Source organism: Prorops nasuta, unplaced genomic scaffold (genome assembly GCF_024137725.1).
Source record: "Prorops nasuta isolate Cenicafe-Biocafe unplaced genomic scaffold, Cenicafe_Pnas_1.2 PNAS00067, whole genome shotgun sequence".
NCBI classification, from domain to species: domain Eukaryota; kingdom Metazoa; phylum Arthropoda; class Insecta; order Hymenoptera; family Bethylidae; genus Prorops; species Prorops nasuta.
The window spans coordinates 446,867-458,669 of NW_027116864.1; the positions used below are offsets into that span (position 1 = coordinate 446,867).

General features: G+C 32.3%; 5 protein-coding genes across 10 annotated transcripts; 3 read left to right on the forward strand and 2 right to left on the reverse strand.

Moving 5' to 3' along the window:
* Positions 1 to 2,806: 2,806 nt before the first annotated feature.
* On the forward strand, positions 2,807 to 4,205 carry LOC136784737 (mitochondrial coenzyme A diphosphatase NUDT8). 2 transcript variants are annotated; one of them, XM_066745617.1, is made up of 2 exons: positions 2,807 to 3,098; positions 3,231 to 4,205. In XM_066745617.1, exon 2 carries the CDS (start codon positions 3,345 to 3,347, stop codon positions 4,035 to 4,037), a length of 693 nt encoding a protein of 230 aa, XP_066601714.1. In that variant the 5' UTR covers positions 2,807 to 3,098; positions 3,231 to 3,344; the 3' UTR covers positions 4,038 to 4,205. The 2 variants fall into 2 exon arrangements, with proteins under 2 accessions (XP_066601714.1, XP_066601713.1); XM_066745616.1 differs by having other exon boundaries at positions 3,351 to 4,205.
* Positions 4,206 to 4,927: 722 nt separating this feature from the next.
* On the forward strand, positions 4,928 to 6,520 carry LOC136784739 (cytochrome c oxidase subunit 4 isoform 1, mitochondrial-like). Its single transcript, XM_066745622.1, has 4 exons — positions 4,928 to 5,048; positions 5,484 to 5,702; positions 5,977 to 6,172; positions 6,268 to 6,520. Exons 1-4 carry the CDS (start codon positions 5,046 to 5,048, stop codon positions 6,384 to 6,386), a joined length of 537 nt encoding a protein of 178 aa, XP_066601719.1. The 5' UTR covers positions 4,928 to 5,045; the 3' UTR covers positions 6,387 to 6,520.
* Positions 6,424 to 8,112, reverse strand: Coq3 (ubiquinone biosynthesis protein COQ3, mitochondrial). Its single transcript, XM_066745615.1, has 4 exons — positions 7,896 to 8,112; positions 7,294 to 7,792; positions 6,790 to 6,970; positions 6,424 to 6,724 (listed from the first exon to the last, which is right to left on the reverse strand). Exons 1-4 carry the CDS (start codon positions 7,970 to 7,972, stop codon positions 6,600 to 6,602), a joined length of 882 nt encoding a protein of 293 aa, XP_066601712.1. The 5' UTR covers positions 7,973 to 8,112; the 3' UTR covers positions 6,424 to 6,599.
* Positions 8,113 to 8,252: 140 nt separating this feature from the next.
* Positions 8,253 to 9,836, forward strand: tant (tantalus). Of its 3 annotated transcripts, none has more exons than XM_066745620.1 (3): positions 8,253 to 8,471; positions 8,735 to 8,893; positions 9,179 to 9,836. In XM_066745620.1, the coding sequence occupies exons 1-3, from the start codon at positions 8,464 to 8,466 to the stop codon at positions 9,537 to 9,539; spliced, it is 528 nt and encodes a 175-aa protein (XP_066601717.1). In that variant the 5' UTR covers positions 8,253 to 8,463; the 3' UTR covers positions 9,540 to 9,836. The 3 variants fall into 3 exon arrangements, with proteins under 3 accessions (XP_066601717.1, XP_066601718.1, XP_066601716.1); XM_066745621.1 differs by having other exon boundaries at positions 8,253 to 8,656; positions 9,179 to 9,834; XM_066745619.1 differs by having other exon boundaries at positions 8,253 to 8,645; positions 9,179 to 9,832.
* A 136-nt stretch (positions 9,837 to 9,972) lies between these two features.
* LOC136784732 (neuferricin) lies at positions 9,973 to 11,269 on the reverse strand. 3 transcript variants are annotated; one of them, XM_066745612.1, is made up of 4 exons: positions 11,187 to 11,269; positions 10,743 to 11,105; positions 10,359 to 10,545; positions 9,973 to 10,295 (listed from the first exon to the last, which is right to left on the reverse strand). In XM_066745612.1, exons 1-4 carry the CDS (start codon positions 11,206 to 11,208, stop codon positions 10,115 to 10,117), a joined length of 753 nt encoding a protein of 250 aa, XP_066601709.1. In that variant the 5' UTR covers positions 11,209 to 11,269; the 3' UTR covers positions 9,973 to 10,114. The 3 variants fall into 3 exon arrangements, with proteins under 3 accessions (XP_066601709.1, XP_066601707.1, XP_066601708.1); XM_066745611.1 differs by having other exon boundaries at positions 10,003 to 10,295; positions 10,743 to 10,883; positions 10,953 to 11,268; XM_066745610.1 differs by having other exon boundaries at positions 9,981 to 10,295; positions 10,743 to 11,268.
* Between the last annotated feature and the right edge of the window lie 534 nt (positions 11,270 to 11,803).

The following is an 11,803-nucleotide window of genomic DNA, read 5'->3' on the forward strand; positions in this document are numbered from 1 at the left end:
AAATTCTCTTACAACGATTTATCGCAGTTCTTTTTTACATCGTTGCAACACGATTCTTTCTTGTAAACTCTTTAAGATTTCTAAGACATTTTCGAAGGCTCGGCAGATCCGAAAAGAACTCTTTGTGTCTATTGTCATATTAAAATAGAACTAAAAATGAAGGATCGATGTTAGGTAGCCTGACTTCGGATAAATTTAGTAATTGGAAGAAATAATAAGGGTCTGCACCACTTTTAAATCACAAGCCCTTTATATGAACAAGTTTCCGAGGATTAAACATCTTTTAATTCGACGCTTGACAATTATTGCTAGAGCTGTTCGCTATATTATGTTTTCTTATTGGTCAGACTTGGCTAAATTACTATCCGGACCATTACGAAGCTTCGAATTAATTAATTTTTTTATTCTTAACATTCATATTAAATTTCCTGTTTTTGTTTTTGTATTAAACCAGTTGTCTTTTTTCTCTTAAACTTGTATTCATCTAAATAACATATACATTTATCTAGAGTAGCATTTCCCATATCTTAAAAGTCAACGACTAATTAATACTTTAGATATAAGAGTTATACATTTAAAAATGGTATGGGAAATCTTTTCTTAAGTATTAACCATATTACTATTCCGATTTCTCTCTATGCATCCATAGTTGACCGGACAGACCGTCCGCCATATCCTTACCTACCGTCTGTAAGACAAGATTATGTATATGTGGGAAAGAAATTCGTCAACATTCAGTTATTTTCACTCCGTACATTTTCTGCGAAATTCTTATACTATACGATAGCAGACAAAGACGACGATTCAATTTTCCACGGTATACATGCAACGTACAGCTAGAATCACGTGAAAGAAAGAAAAAAACAAAATAAAAAAACTATGTCCACGTACATTCGCAAGTTGATATGCATTTAATGAGATTAAACGTATATTTTTTGCTGGACTAGGAAAGTGTGCGTTAATTGAATGAAGAATGAATAGGTCCACAGAGATTTACTTAGAAAGATGGCCAGGCGAAATATAATGATACATATGGACCGTTCAAACAAGTGCTAATTTGGCCAATTGCCGGCTACGATGGTGGTTGCATGTAGCTGTCAATTCAATACGAATGACTGTGTCATACATCGTGCAAGTCACTGAAACGCTCTTTATTTTTGCGTGCTTCTATCGTATTTACGAAATGCAATCGTTCAATCGTGACTTACATACGCATTTAATGTTATATCTGTTTTTCGTATTGCACTTGATCATACAGGTAAGAATCATTGCGCAAGAATCTATTGGTGCACGTGCAAAGGTAGGTAATTTCTTCGGAGTGCATGGCATTAATCTCCGATATGCAGACTTGGAGAATAATTGCGCAGGCCGATTTGAAAAATTTACAAAAAGAAGGATATTTTAAGAAGAATACGCTTGTATGATTTATTAGTCTTGCCCTTCGGTAGTAGCATCAGCAGATTGTCACAATGATGCCTACCCTATAGAAGGTAGTGTCTCGCCACAAACACAAATTGATCCACCAATAGGAGGAAATTTACAAGTAACAAATTTTTAGGGTCCTATTCAGAGGCGTCGTTCAAGCTTCGAATACTGTAATGTATGTAACATGAAACATGAATTTCGAGCCTTCTCTATTATTGTGACGTCTCTCAATAGCTGGCTATTAATCTTTAACAACTATTTAATAAAATTGCACACGAGTTCGCACGAAAAACAAACCTATAATACTGTTCAGTGAAATATATGAGAAATCAACAAAGTTTTACAATTATTTTTCGATGCAGCAATTATGAATAATATTTACTAATATTGCTTCATTCGTATATGGATTACTCTTTACCATCGTTTGTTAAGTTTAACACTATGGAACCTTTAAAAATTAATTTGATTGAAGTGGCCTGTAAGGCAATTGTATATTTCTCTAACTTTTACCGACAAAAGTTCGGGATTGTCAGGTCCAAAGTTAACGACAATTAATTATCAATAAGTGAGGTAGTACAATATACTGATAAATGCCTTTCTCTCTTTCTTTTTCTTTTTCTATATACATATATATATATATATATATCGTTTTCAGTAATTAATGATACAAAAGATTGTCATTAAAGTTACAAATGGTTAATAAAATACGGGCAATACGAGGTTTGGCAGGTTTGGGATTTGGACCACTCACTAATCTCAATCAGTCTCTCAACTGTCTCAAGTTACTGCAAATTACTCTCATGCTCTCAAGTAATCTCATACCCCAAGTAGTGCTTGTGTGTCTGCAACGGATTTTGTTGGAATCAGGCGACACCTAACGCCCATCAGGATGAAGATGATGGCAGATGAATCGACGGTAGCGACATGGTGGACATAATGGAAACGCAAGTCAAACACAAAATGAAAATGGAAGCACACAAGCGGACTGATCAACTGAATTGTGATTGGGAAGATTTTGTCCAAACGACTGTACCCATGATTGTCCACGTGGACGTGCACAACTCTCTCTCTCTCTCTCTCTCTCTCTCTCTCTTTCACATCATACTGGGAATGTTATTATTTTATAGAAAGAGAAGAAAGAAGAAACAATTCTTTTTATAAATTGTATTTTGCTAAACAATTAAAGTTGCCTGTAGTTCAAGTTATTTTATAATTTCTACAATATTCGTTTTTCTTCTCTTTTTCTATAAAATAATAACACTCATGACGCCAGGTGAGAACTGTAAACGTAGACAATTGATTAGCACATTCGTTTGGACAAAATAACCTTCCCAAACACTTCAGTCCGCTCGTGCTTCCATTTACGTTTACAAATTACATTACATCCAGTGCGTCGCTAATGGCTTCCGCCGCCAATGCATCTATCCATCACCATACCAATGGTTGAGTTGAGAGAGCGAATAATCTGCTCATCTTTTGAGCACTGATAATAAAACAGTCGAGAGAGAGAGAGAGAGAGAGAGAGAGAGAGAGTGAGCTTTGACACATCCGTTTATTAGGTTACTCGAAAGAGTTTTTCTTTTAATATCGTGCTAAAATTGCGCGATAGATTTATGAAAGCAATGAATTGTCGATTGGCACCGCTCGTACGACATATTTTTCCTTTCATGACTGTGAGTAACCTGCATCATTTAAGATATATTGAGTTTACATAAGAAATTGATGGTTCGCCACTCGCGCAATGACATTAGTTGATTTCGCAATCGGTAAAGATGGCGATGGTGCCTCTTGGTGCTATTTTACAGATTGGCGGCAAATACAAATCCATACGTTAAATATTATATCATGCCATTGTTAAAATTAGAATAAATATTTGTAAAAAGATTGTGATATTAATCACTATTCTATTTTTATGAACGATGAAGCACAGCGAGACCAAACGAGGACTTGGTACGATCAAGGTTGAACAATTCGACCCAAAAGTCATTTTGTCCAAAGAAAATAAGAAAATATGCACAGAAAAATTAAAGTTGTTCAACTTATCTCAGAAATTGGACCAAAGTAAAAACGAAGCAGCTGTTTTGGTGCCATTATGCTTACACAATGGTCAATTGGGATTTCTTTACACACTGAGATCCACGAAAATGACTAAAAATCGTGGCCAAGTTTCCTTCCCTGGCGGAATGCGAGACAAGGACGATGTTGATCTGAAAGAGACCGCTTTACGAGAGACTTGGGAAGAACTTAAAATACCGAAAGAAAAAGTTGACGTTTGGACCACTTGCAATATCATTGGGCGGAACGAAGTGAATATAATGCCAGTTCTCGGATATATCGGTGAAATTAATCTCGACACTATCAAGATAAATCCTTACGAAGTCGAACAAGTCTTTGTATTACCTTTGCCAAGTTTGTGCGATCCGTCCACTTTTCGTTTCACGCAATTTCGAACGGGGTACACGCTGCCAGTTTATCTTTCTGGAGATTACAGAATTTGGGGACTCACCGCAGTTATTACTCATATGATTCTAACTGCTATGATACCTGATTTCTATAAGAACAAAATTTCTTACATGAAGCCTATTCTTAAAAGATCAAAAACGTCAAATTGATTAAACTTTACTTTGCTCAATTGCCATATTACAAACAGGTTACCAATCTTTCTTACTGTTATTTATATTTTATAAAATAAATTATTTTTACAATATCTAGTCTTATTGTCATTCTACATATATTAATCTTTATATATTTCTAATCCGCTGTGAAAACATTTCCATATTCAAATATCCCAAATTTTTCGATTAAGTTAGAAATAGTAGAGCACTGTGAAAATTCTAAGAAAAATATCGTACAGCAGTGATCTTTTGTTTTTCAACTTGGTCCGCGCCAAATATGCTTCTCCACGAACGTATGTACTACTACATACATACCCACAAATTGGTTTGTGTGGGCCGATATAACTTAAGAATTCGTAGCCAAAACAGCAGTTTTCATGATCGGTAGCGCGAAATAAACGAGATATTCTGAAGATAAACTAGATAAGTTATATGGTAATTTATTATTTTTATATGGAATTGTTGTCTATTTAGAATGATCACTTCTTTTTTGACTTCGAATTCTTATTAGATTTCCAGCATTGCATAATCCTAGGCTGCTGTCCGACACATGCATATGCACACACACTTAGGGTGCGTTCACGAAGACGCTATTTAACGCTATTTGGCGCTACTGCGCAGAGAAAAATGCCTATTATGTGTGCGCAGTAGCGTTGATGGCGTCTCCGGCTGCGTTCGTTTATTAACTGCGAGTACTAAAATTCTACAATGTATGTAACGTAGAATATAGGTTTTCAGTACTGGCAGTACATAAATGAACGCAGCCTCCGTGAACACGCTCTTAAAGTGCGCTAAAAATCTATAACAAATGTTCTGTATGTATACATAGTACATACACCGGCCCAAATTGTTGTGTTGTGTCATGTGTATGTAATTCTTCTTTTCAGAAATATCGACGCGCGCAGCTCCTTCCTGTTTCTCTTTCTCTTTAGTCTCTCCCTCTTCCTTCTGTTGCCTAGGGAATGCGAATGGAGAGGGAATAATAGAGATCATCTAAAATCCAAGATGGTACGTATGATAAGTAGACATTTTATTGTATTTTAATTCATAATACGTCACTTTTTACGCGTTCATAAGTCTATAGGAATAAGTTTCGTAATTTTAATTGTTAGCATTTTTATAACTGGCCTAGAAAGTCAAATGCTCCTCTGTAAAGAGAATTAAAAAAAATATATATGTTATCAATAGTCTCCTACAGTTAGGTAACCGTAAGAACATAAATGGGGTGTACTGTGATTTTATCATAACAAGGAATCTGCATAGAATTATTTCTAGTTTTGCAGCCTACTTATTCAATTTTCATTAATCTAAAAACATCTTATAGTCAGTACCAGTGTTGTTAACAATCTTGCCTCTGAAGCTAGATGTATTTTTGGCAAAAAAAATTCTTATGTAAAAGATCTGTTTAAAAAGGTAACCCCCCTAATTTTTTTTTCTTATTAGGAAAAGATGGCAGTTCCTTTATTGGCAAAACTGGTAAAAAATAATGTTCAGCTGCAATGTACTAGGCACATGAGTGCTGTAATGGTAGCACCAAGACCAAAACATGGAAATAGAGAAATAGTTGGACATGGTTGGAATGGAGAGCCGGAGTACTTGGACAGATGGGACTTCCCATTCCCTGCAGTTCGTTTCAAGGCTTGCGACAACAATTTTGCCACTGCAAGTTATTTTTTTTTTTTTTAATATATACAATTTAACCGAACTACATGCTTCAATGATTGTAACTTTTAATAATGCAAAAATCAGACGAAGCTGTTTCATGTTCTGAATTGCTTGCTAAATTTAGAATGGTGATTGTCAATTGGATATCTTTATCTTTGTAACCAGAGTTGGTAAACAATACATTTTAATTGTAGCATGTAATTCAGCATGTGGGAAACAATTATCCAATTTTTACTAAAAATTTAACCTCAAGTTATTCTTCAATTTGCAGGTATTAAAAGAAAAGGAAAAGGGTGATTGGAAGAAATTGTCCATTGATGAGAAGAAAGAGTTATACCGTATTAGCTTCTGCCAGACATATGCAGAATTTAATAGTCCAAAAACAGGAAGATGGAAATCAACAGTGGGAAGCGTTTGCATTCTTCTCAGCATATCTTTGTGTTACTTTACTTTCCTCAAATATATGAGTGAGTATTTAAGATATAATTTTACCTAAGGTAACATTTGTTTAATTGATATTTGACAATACAAGATTTTATTTTATTTTTTAACAACTTTTCAGCCAGTCCAGGTTTACCAATTACATTTAGTAAAGAGTATCAACAAGCTCAGCTTGAACGTATGATTGTCATAAAGATGAATCCAATTACTGGAATTGCTTCTCACTACCCAGATGATTAATATAATTAAATAGGAAGAGTTTAGTAAAAAATATGAGCAAATCTAAAGTATCTTTATTTGTTTAATATGATCAATTTTTCTGTGCATATAAGTTGATATTAATTAAATTCAATAAATCCCAATGTAGAAAATTATATGTAATATTTAATTGTATTTATAAACTTCCTTTATATATGTACATTAAATATACCAAATTACATAGGGTAAACTAGTTTATACATTGCTTGAAGACTTAACAGCATGAATTGCATAATTTATTGCTGTAGATGATGACCAGATCCACTCATTTTGCAGGGGATTATAGAACATTCCATGCACTAGTCTTGTTGTACAGCCGCCTAAATAATTTAAATACACAAAACTGATTTAATATCACAAAATAAAATATAGTAATACACCTTACATGATTTTAATAGATATTGTGTTTCAATAGGAGTTATAAATTTATTCCAGCTGTGAGTGCCAATGGGAGCCAATTTTAATAAATATTCTGCTATAATAATACCACCTAACCATGATTGAAAAGACTTATTTAACGTTGTAATAAATATTGATCCACCTGTTTTAAGTGCTGCTGAACAATTCTGTTTAAAAATATGGAATGTGCTTTAGATATGTTTTTGTTAACCCACAACGGCCAAGGGCAATGCTATAGGAACATGGTCTTACACGCTAAAGAAAACAAACGGCCCTGATATAGGAATTTGGCAAAATTACAAATTAATGGAATATATTGAATTCATAATTAAGTAAATATGTTTAAATCTTTAGCTTCGTTTTCATCATCATAAATATTTTATAGTTTGACCTAATTATTCAGTCTTATGGGCCAATAATACAAAAAATTCTCTCAGCCGTTAAGGGTTAATATACTGTTTTATTTATTGACTTATTAATCATTACATACCTGAAGAAATAATTTTTTATTGTTAACATGCTCAAGAATTTCAGAAGCAACAACTGCGTCATATGTTTGATGATTTGATTTTATGAAATCCTCTATACTGATACAGATGTAGTTAGTTCTACCAGATATTTTATGATCTAAAGCAGCATGACTTTTTGCTGTTTCTATCAATTCTGATGAAGCATCCACGCCTGTTACATTAGCACCTATTCTAGCTAAAGCTTCTGTTAATATACCACCACCACATCCTACATCCAATATCTTTGCACCATTTAATGAAAGAGCTTCATTACTTGTTTTTAAATTCATATTTTGTAAACCATCTCTTATAAATTGTACTCTTAGTCGATTCAATGAATGTAAAGCTCTTAAGTCACCATTTTTATCCCACCATTTTTCACTAAATTTTGAGTGAAGTTTTACTTCTGATACATCCACAGTACTTTCTAATGTACTGTTTATTTTATTTATTTGTTGACTTTTCTCACTTTTGGTACATCTAAAATTAAATCATTTTCGCCTTATAGTTGTAAATTTTTAAAAATTTTATTTTGTTAAAATTTATTAATCACAGCGAGCATAAGGAAGAACAAGATGCATACCTAAATCTTACATGTACAATTCGAAATAAATATTGTTTACTCGAACTAATAAGACGACATTTATTATTTAAACTCATTACGTTTATTCCGTAGTAAAATTTAACGAAAGAAAATTATTTTCATTGTCTATTCACATGAAGTAACTATTATAAGAAAAAGTCAAGTCGCATAAACAAATACATACACAGTGGGAAATTGAATCGTCATTATCAAGGGAATCAAGGGATGCTTTCTAATTAGCCTATAAAAATCGACACAAATGTAGTTTGTGTGACATGCAACGTGTGTATATATATGTTTACAAAATCTTTTATACATACATACATAGTACATACTATAGTATACATACCATTTTTGTCCGATTGTGCCGATTTGTAGGATTGTAGGCTTTGAGTCTCAAGTGTCGCGGCTTCGGCCTTACTTTAAATAATATAGTCTATGGATTTTGACAGCTTTAAAACTTTTTTAAAGGAATGTTTGTTTCCTGTGTTGCATAAATAAGCAATAAATTTATAAATATTGGATAAGTTTATATGATTAAAATATAAGTTTGTAGCCTGTCTATCATATGATGATGTAGGTTATGCAACTGAACAGATGATCTAATCTAATTTGCATAAATTAATTATATCAATTAAAGAACAGAATTTTTATTAATTATAGTTATGGTTCTATTCCAAATTAAGTGTTTATTTTTAATTAATATTTAAAATTATTCTTGCAAATGGCTGATACACAGTCTGAAACAATGTAATTGTTTGGTACTGCAGAGATGCATTCTTTGTATTTAAAATAATATTTAGTTATGTGGCAGAATTACACAAGTTGTTTAATTCCAGTGAACCTAATAAACAAAACGAGGATACAACTTTGCCAGCATTAATGGCTGGTTTAGAAGGCCTGAAAGTAAATACAACAGCCACATCTCCTGTAAAAAATAAAATGGTACTTAGAAGAAGAGCACAAAGAGAAATTCCTACTGAAGTTCTTAATAGGAGGTAAATTTTCTCAACATTTGAAGTATTAAGTATATTTGTTTTGAAAATTGTTCAGAAGCAAGCAGGCAAACATGCCAAAAAACTAAGAACTTTATTCTATGGAACAACCATGCAGGTTAGAGTAGAAATATAAGATATTAAACCGAAGATGGAGGAGCGTACTTGATATGGTCAAAAGTGACTCAATTAAGAAGATTGTAATTTCTTGCATTTTTAAAATTGCTTCTGAACTAATTTTTGTTGGTTATACTATGCAGAATATTTCATTTATCGATTTTTTCCTAGATGTAGTTTAAAGCCAAAGAAAAGGACTCTGGCAATGATGGAAGATGAAGAGCAAATTAAGGAATATTATTTGGACAAAAGTCTGAAGAAGAAATCGTGTACACTAGAAACAATTTTTGAAGAAAGAGACGTTAGTAAAAGTAGCGTACAAATGGGAGCCAAAAGATTTAAAAGAATGATTAAGTTTGAACCACACCCTACAGACTCAAAAATTAAAAAGCGAAGAGCAAAAATTAAGAAGCTGTTTGGTTCGAAAGCTTCATTTAGGAAAGAACATATTACAATGCAATTACTTGTAGACAAGTTAAATGGTATAAGATCCGATTCACCAACCCCGATAGATAATAAGAATTTGGAATAGTATTTAATTTTATTTTTAAGTTGTAAATATTGAAAAGTTTACTGTAAGTTTTCATGAAATTCTTAATGATTCATAGGAACATATATAAAATAAATTTTTGCATTATTGTGTTTGATACTATAAATCTACTTATGCTCCAATACTTCAATCTAGAAAATGGTCAAATATTGCGTTGTATACTTTTGTGCACTTTTCATTATCTCATATTTATATAACTTGATTAAATTTTTTTAACAATAAATATTTAATGTAAAATAAAGAATAATACTCTTTAAAAGTATGATTTATACTTAAAAGTTAGAATTGAGTTGGAACCTTGCTATTCTTAAAATATAGTTTATACAGAAAGTAAGGTTTTTTTTTTTCGAAAAAAGTCAATAATTGTTAAATTGAGGCCACTGTTGTTTCAATCTATAAGAAAAAAAAAAACCTTTCCATACTCTGTAAGATTTTGTAAATATTCTGAAGTTTGATAAACAATAGTATTTCAGTTACAAATTACAAACTTTGGCATTAAACTTATATTTTTTTTAAAAATTTATTAATTCTATTCAACTGTACAATATCGATTCACTTTATTCTCTTTTAATATAACATCTGGCTCTCGAAGAACACCCTTTATATTCTTTAAAAGATCCCTTTGCTTCTTCATATTCTTTACTGTTCAAATCAACACAAACACACTTATACTGCTGTGAGGTAGAAGAGTAAAAAAACATTCTAGGAACTCCGATCCAGTCTCTCTTGATTCCCCCACTATAAAATGAAGTTTTAAAAATTGATTCCTACTCTAATATCAATTTTTAATAATAACATTACCTTTCTTTAGTACACCAGACCTCAGTACCCGAATCAGGCTTCCATTCAACATTACAAGGAGGAAACTTTCTCTTTAATATTTCCTCTTGAGATTTTCTCTTATGTGCAAGCTTTAATTTTTCTTGAACTCTATGCCATTCATCTGTAGGTAATCCATCTTCTTTGTAATATCTACCTTTTAATTTACCTAAACCAAAATATTTAGGTTTTAGTTTTCTATCTAAATGGCTGGTAAACAGAAGAAAATGAATATATTCAGATACTTTATTCGCATACTTTGAGATCGGTACTTACAGTTTCATACATGGAAAGCTTTAAAAGATGATGCACTTGTATAAAAAATGTGCTCATTACACATACTTGTAAATATAAATTGGTAATCACCTTTATAAACATATCTGTCCCTATAAAATTGTCTCCAATCGTCTAGCGATTTCATTTGATATAAGGTAAAAGTTGACACATCGTCAACCAGCCCCTTGCTTTCAAAATCTCCAGTTACAAAAGCAGCAGATGCATCACGTCCTATAAATTGAGCACAGATCTTATACATGAATATATATATATATAATTCAACTATTGTAAACATATAACCAGTGAAATGATGATACGAAGCACCAGGTCCATAGTGTTTTAAACCTGCAGTTACATCAAAAATTTCACCTAGTATTGACAAATATAAGCCATTTTCAGTTGTTGTGTATTCTTCCAATTCTTCTATCGTATACACTCTATGATTCGTTTTTTCTAATGAAAGAAAATTACAGTAGTCAACGAAAGAGTTCAACATTGTCTTATAATATACAACAACAATTATTGGTAGTATACTTAGAAAATACTTATAAAACATTTTAACGTTATCAAATAATTATTTAACAAATGAAACTAAGCAACAAATAAGGAAAAGGTATACAACCGTGAGTGAATGTAGAATCGTATAGCACAACAGGCAATGTCCCTCAAACCACTGAGGCGACATCTGGAGATGAACTTCCTTCTCTACTCGCGTCGCACTGTAGCGTGGTATATTCCCAATGCTACAAGATATGCTACAGCATGCTGTAGTTTGAACCAAGATTGGACAAAATGAAAATTATAGCGAGCTTAAACTATATATATTTTTACCGCGACACGTGGGAAAATAAGCAGAATGTAAATACTCCTATTTCTAATATTATCTATCTTAAAGATTATGTAACGGAAGCGAGGAGTCTTTTTTTGAACTCTTGTACCAGAGTTCAAAGAGAACGGACGTGTTATCAATAAAGTGTGTTCAGCATACTCGATCAAGATTTTTCTATCTGAAACGACAAATATAAAAGGGTGTTCTATCCACCAGATTGAACTCAGAGTAATACCATAGCACGTCAACTGGTGGTGAATTCAGAACTAGAAAGGATAACATTGAAAAAATTTTTCACAGAAATGAATATTTAGTGTGTCGA

Coding starts and splice junctions, on each gene's coding strand:
- LOC136784737 (XM_066745616.1), top strand. CDS start 3,039: ATGAAAGCAATGAATTGTCGATTGGCACCGCTCGTACGACATATTTTT. Junction 3,099..3,350: donor ATATTTTTCCTTTCATGACT/GTGAGTAACCTG, acceptor TGAACGATGAAG/CACAGCGAGACCAAACGAGG.
- LOC136784739 (XM_066745622.1), top strand. Junction 5,703..5,976: donor GCGACAACAATTTTGCCACT/GCAAGTTATTTT, acceptor TTCAATTTGCAG/GTATTAAAAGAAAAGGAAAA. Junction 6,173..6,267: donor TACTTTCCTCAAATATATGA/GTGAGTATTTAA, acceptor ACAACTTTTCAG/CCAGTCCAGGTTTACCAATT.
- Coq3 (XM_066745615.1), bottom strand. CDS start 7,972: ATGAGTTTAAATAATAAATGTCGTCTTATTAGTTCGAGTAAACAATAT. Junction 6,971..7,293: donor ATAAAAAATTATTTCTTCAG/GTATGTAATGAT, acceptor ATTTTTAAACAG/AATTGTTCAGCAGCACTTAA. Junction 6,725..6,789: donor ACAATATCTATTAAAATCAT/GTAAGGTGTATT, acceptor TAAATTATTTAG/GCGGCTGTACAACAAGACTA.
- LOC136784732 (XM_066745610.1), bottom strand. CDS start 11,208: ATGTTTTATAAGTATTTTCTAAGTATACTACCAATAATTGTTGTTGTA. Junction 10,546..10,742: donor GGACAGATATGTTTATAAAG/GTGATTACCAAT, acceptor ATTTTGGTTTAG/GTAAATTAAAAGGTAGATAT. Junction 10,296..10,358: donor GTCTGGTGTACTAAAGAAAG/GTAATGTTATTA, acceptor TTCATTTTATAG/TGGGGGAATCAAGAGAGACT.
- tant (XM_066745619.1), top strand. CDS start 8,620: ATGGCTGATACACAGTCTGAAACAAT. Junction 8,646..8,734: donor GATACACAGTCTGAAACAAT/GTAATTGTTTGG, acceptor GTTTAATTCCAG/TGAACCTAATAAACAAAACG. Junction 8,894..9,178: donor ACTGAAGTTCTTAATAGGAG/GTAAATTTTCTC, acceptor ATTTTTTCCTAG/ATGTAGTTTAAAGCCAAAGA.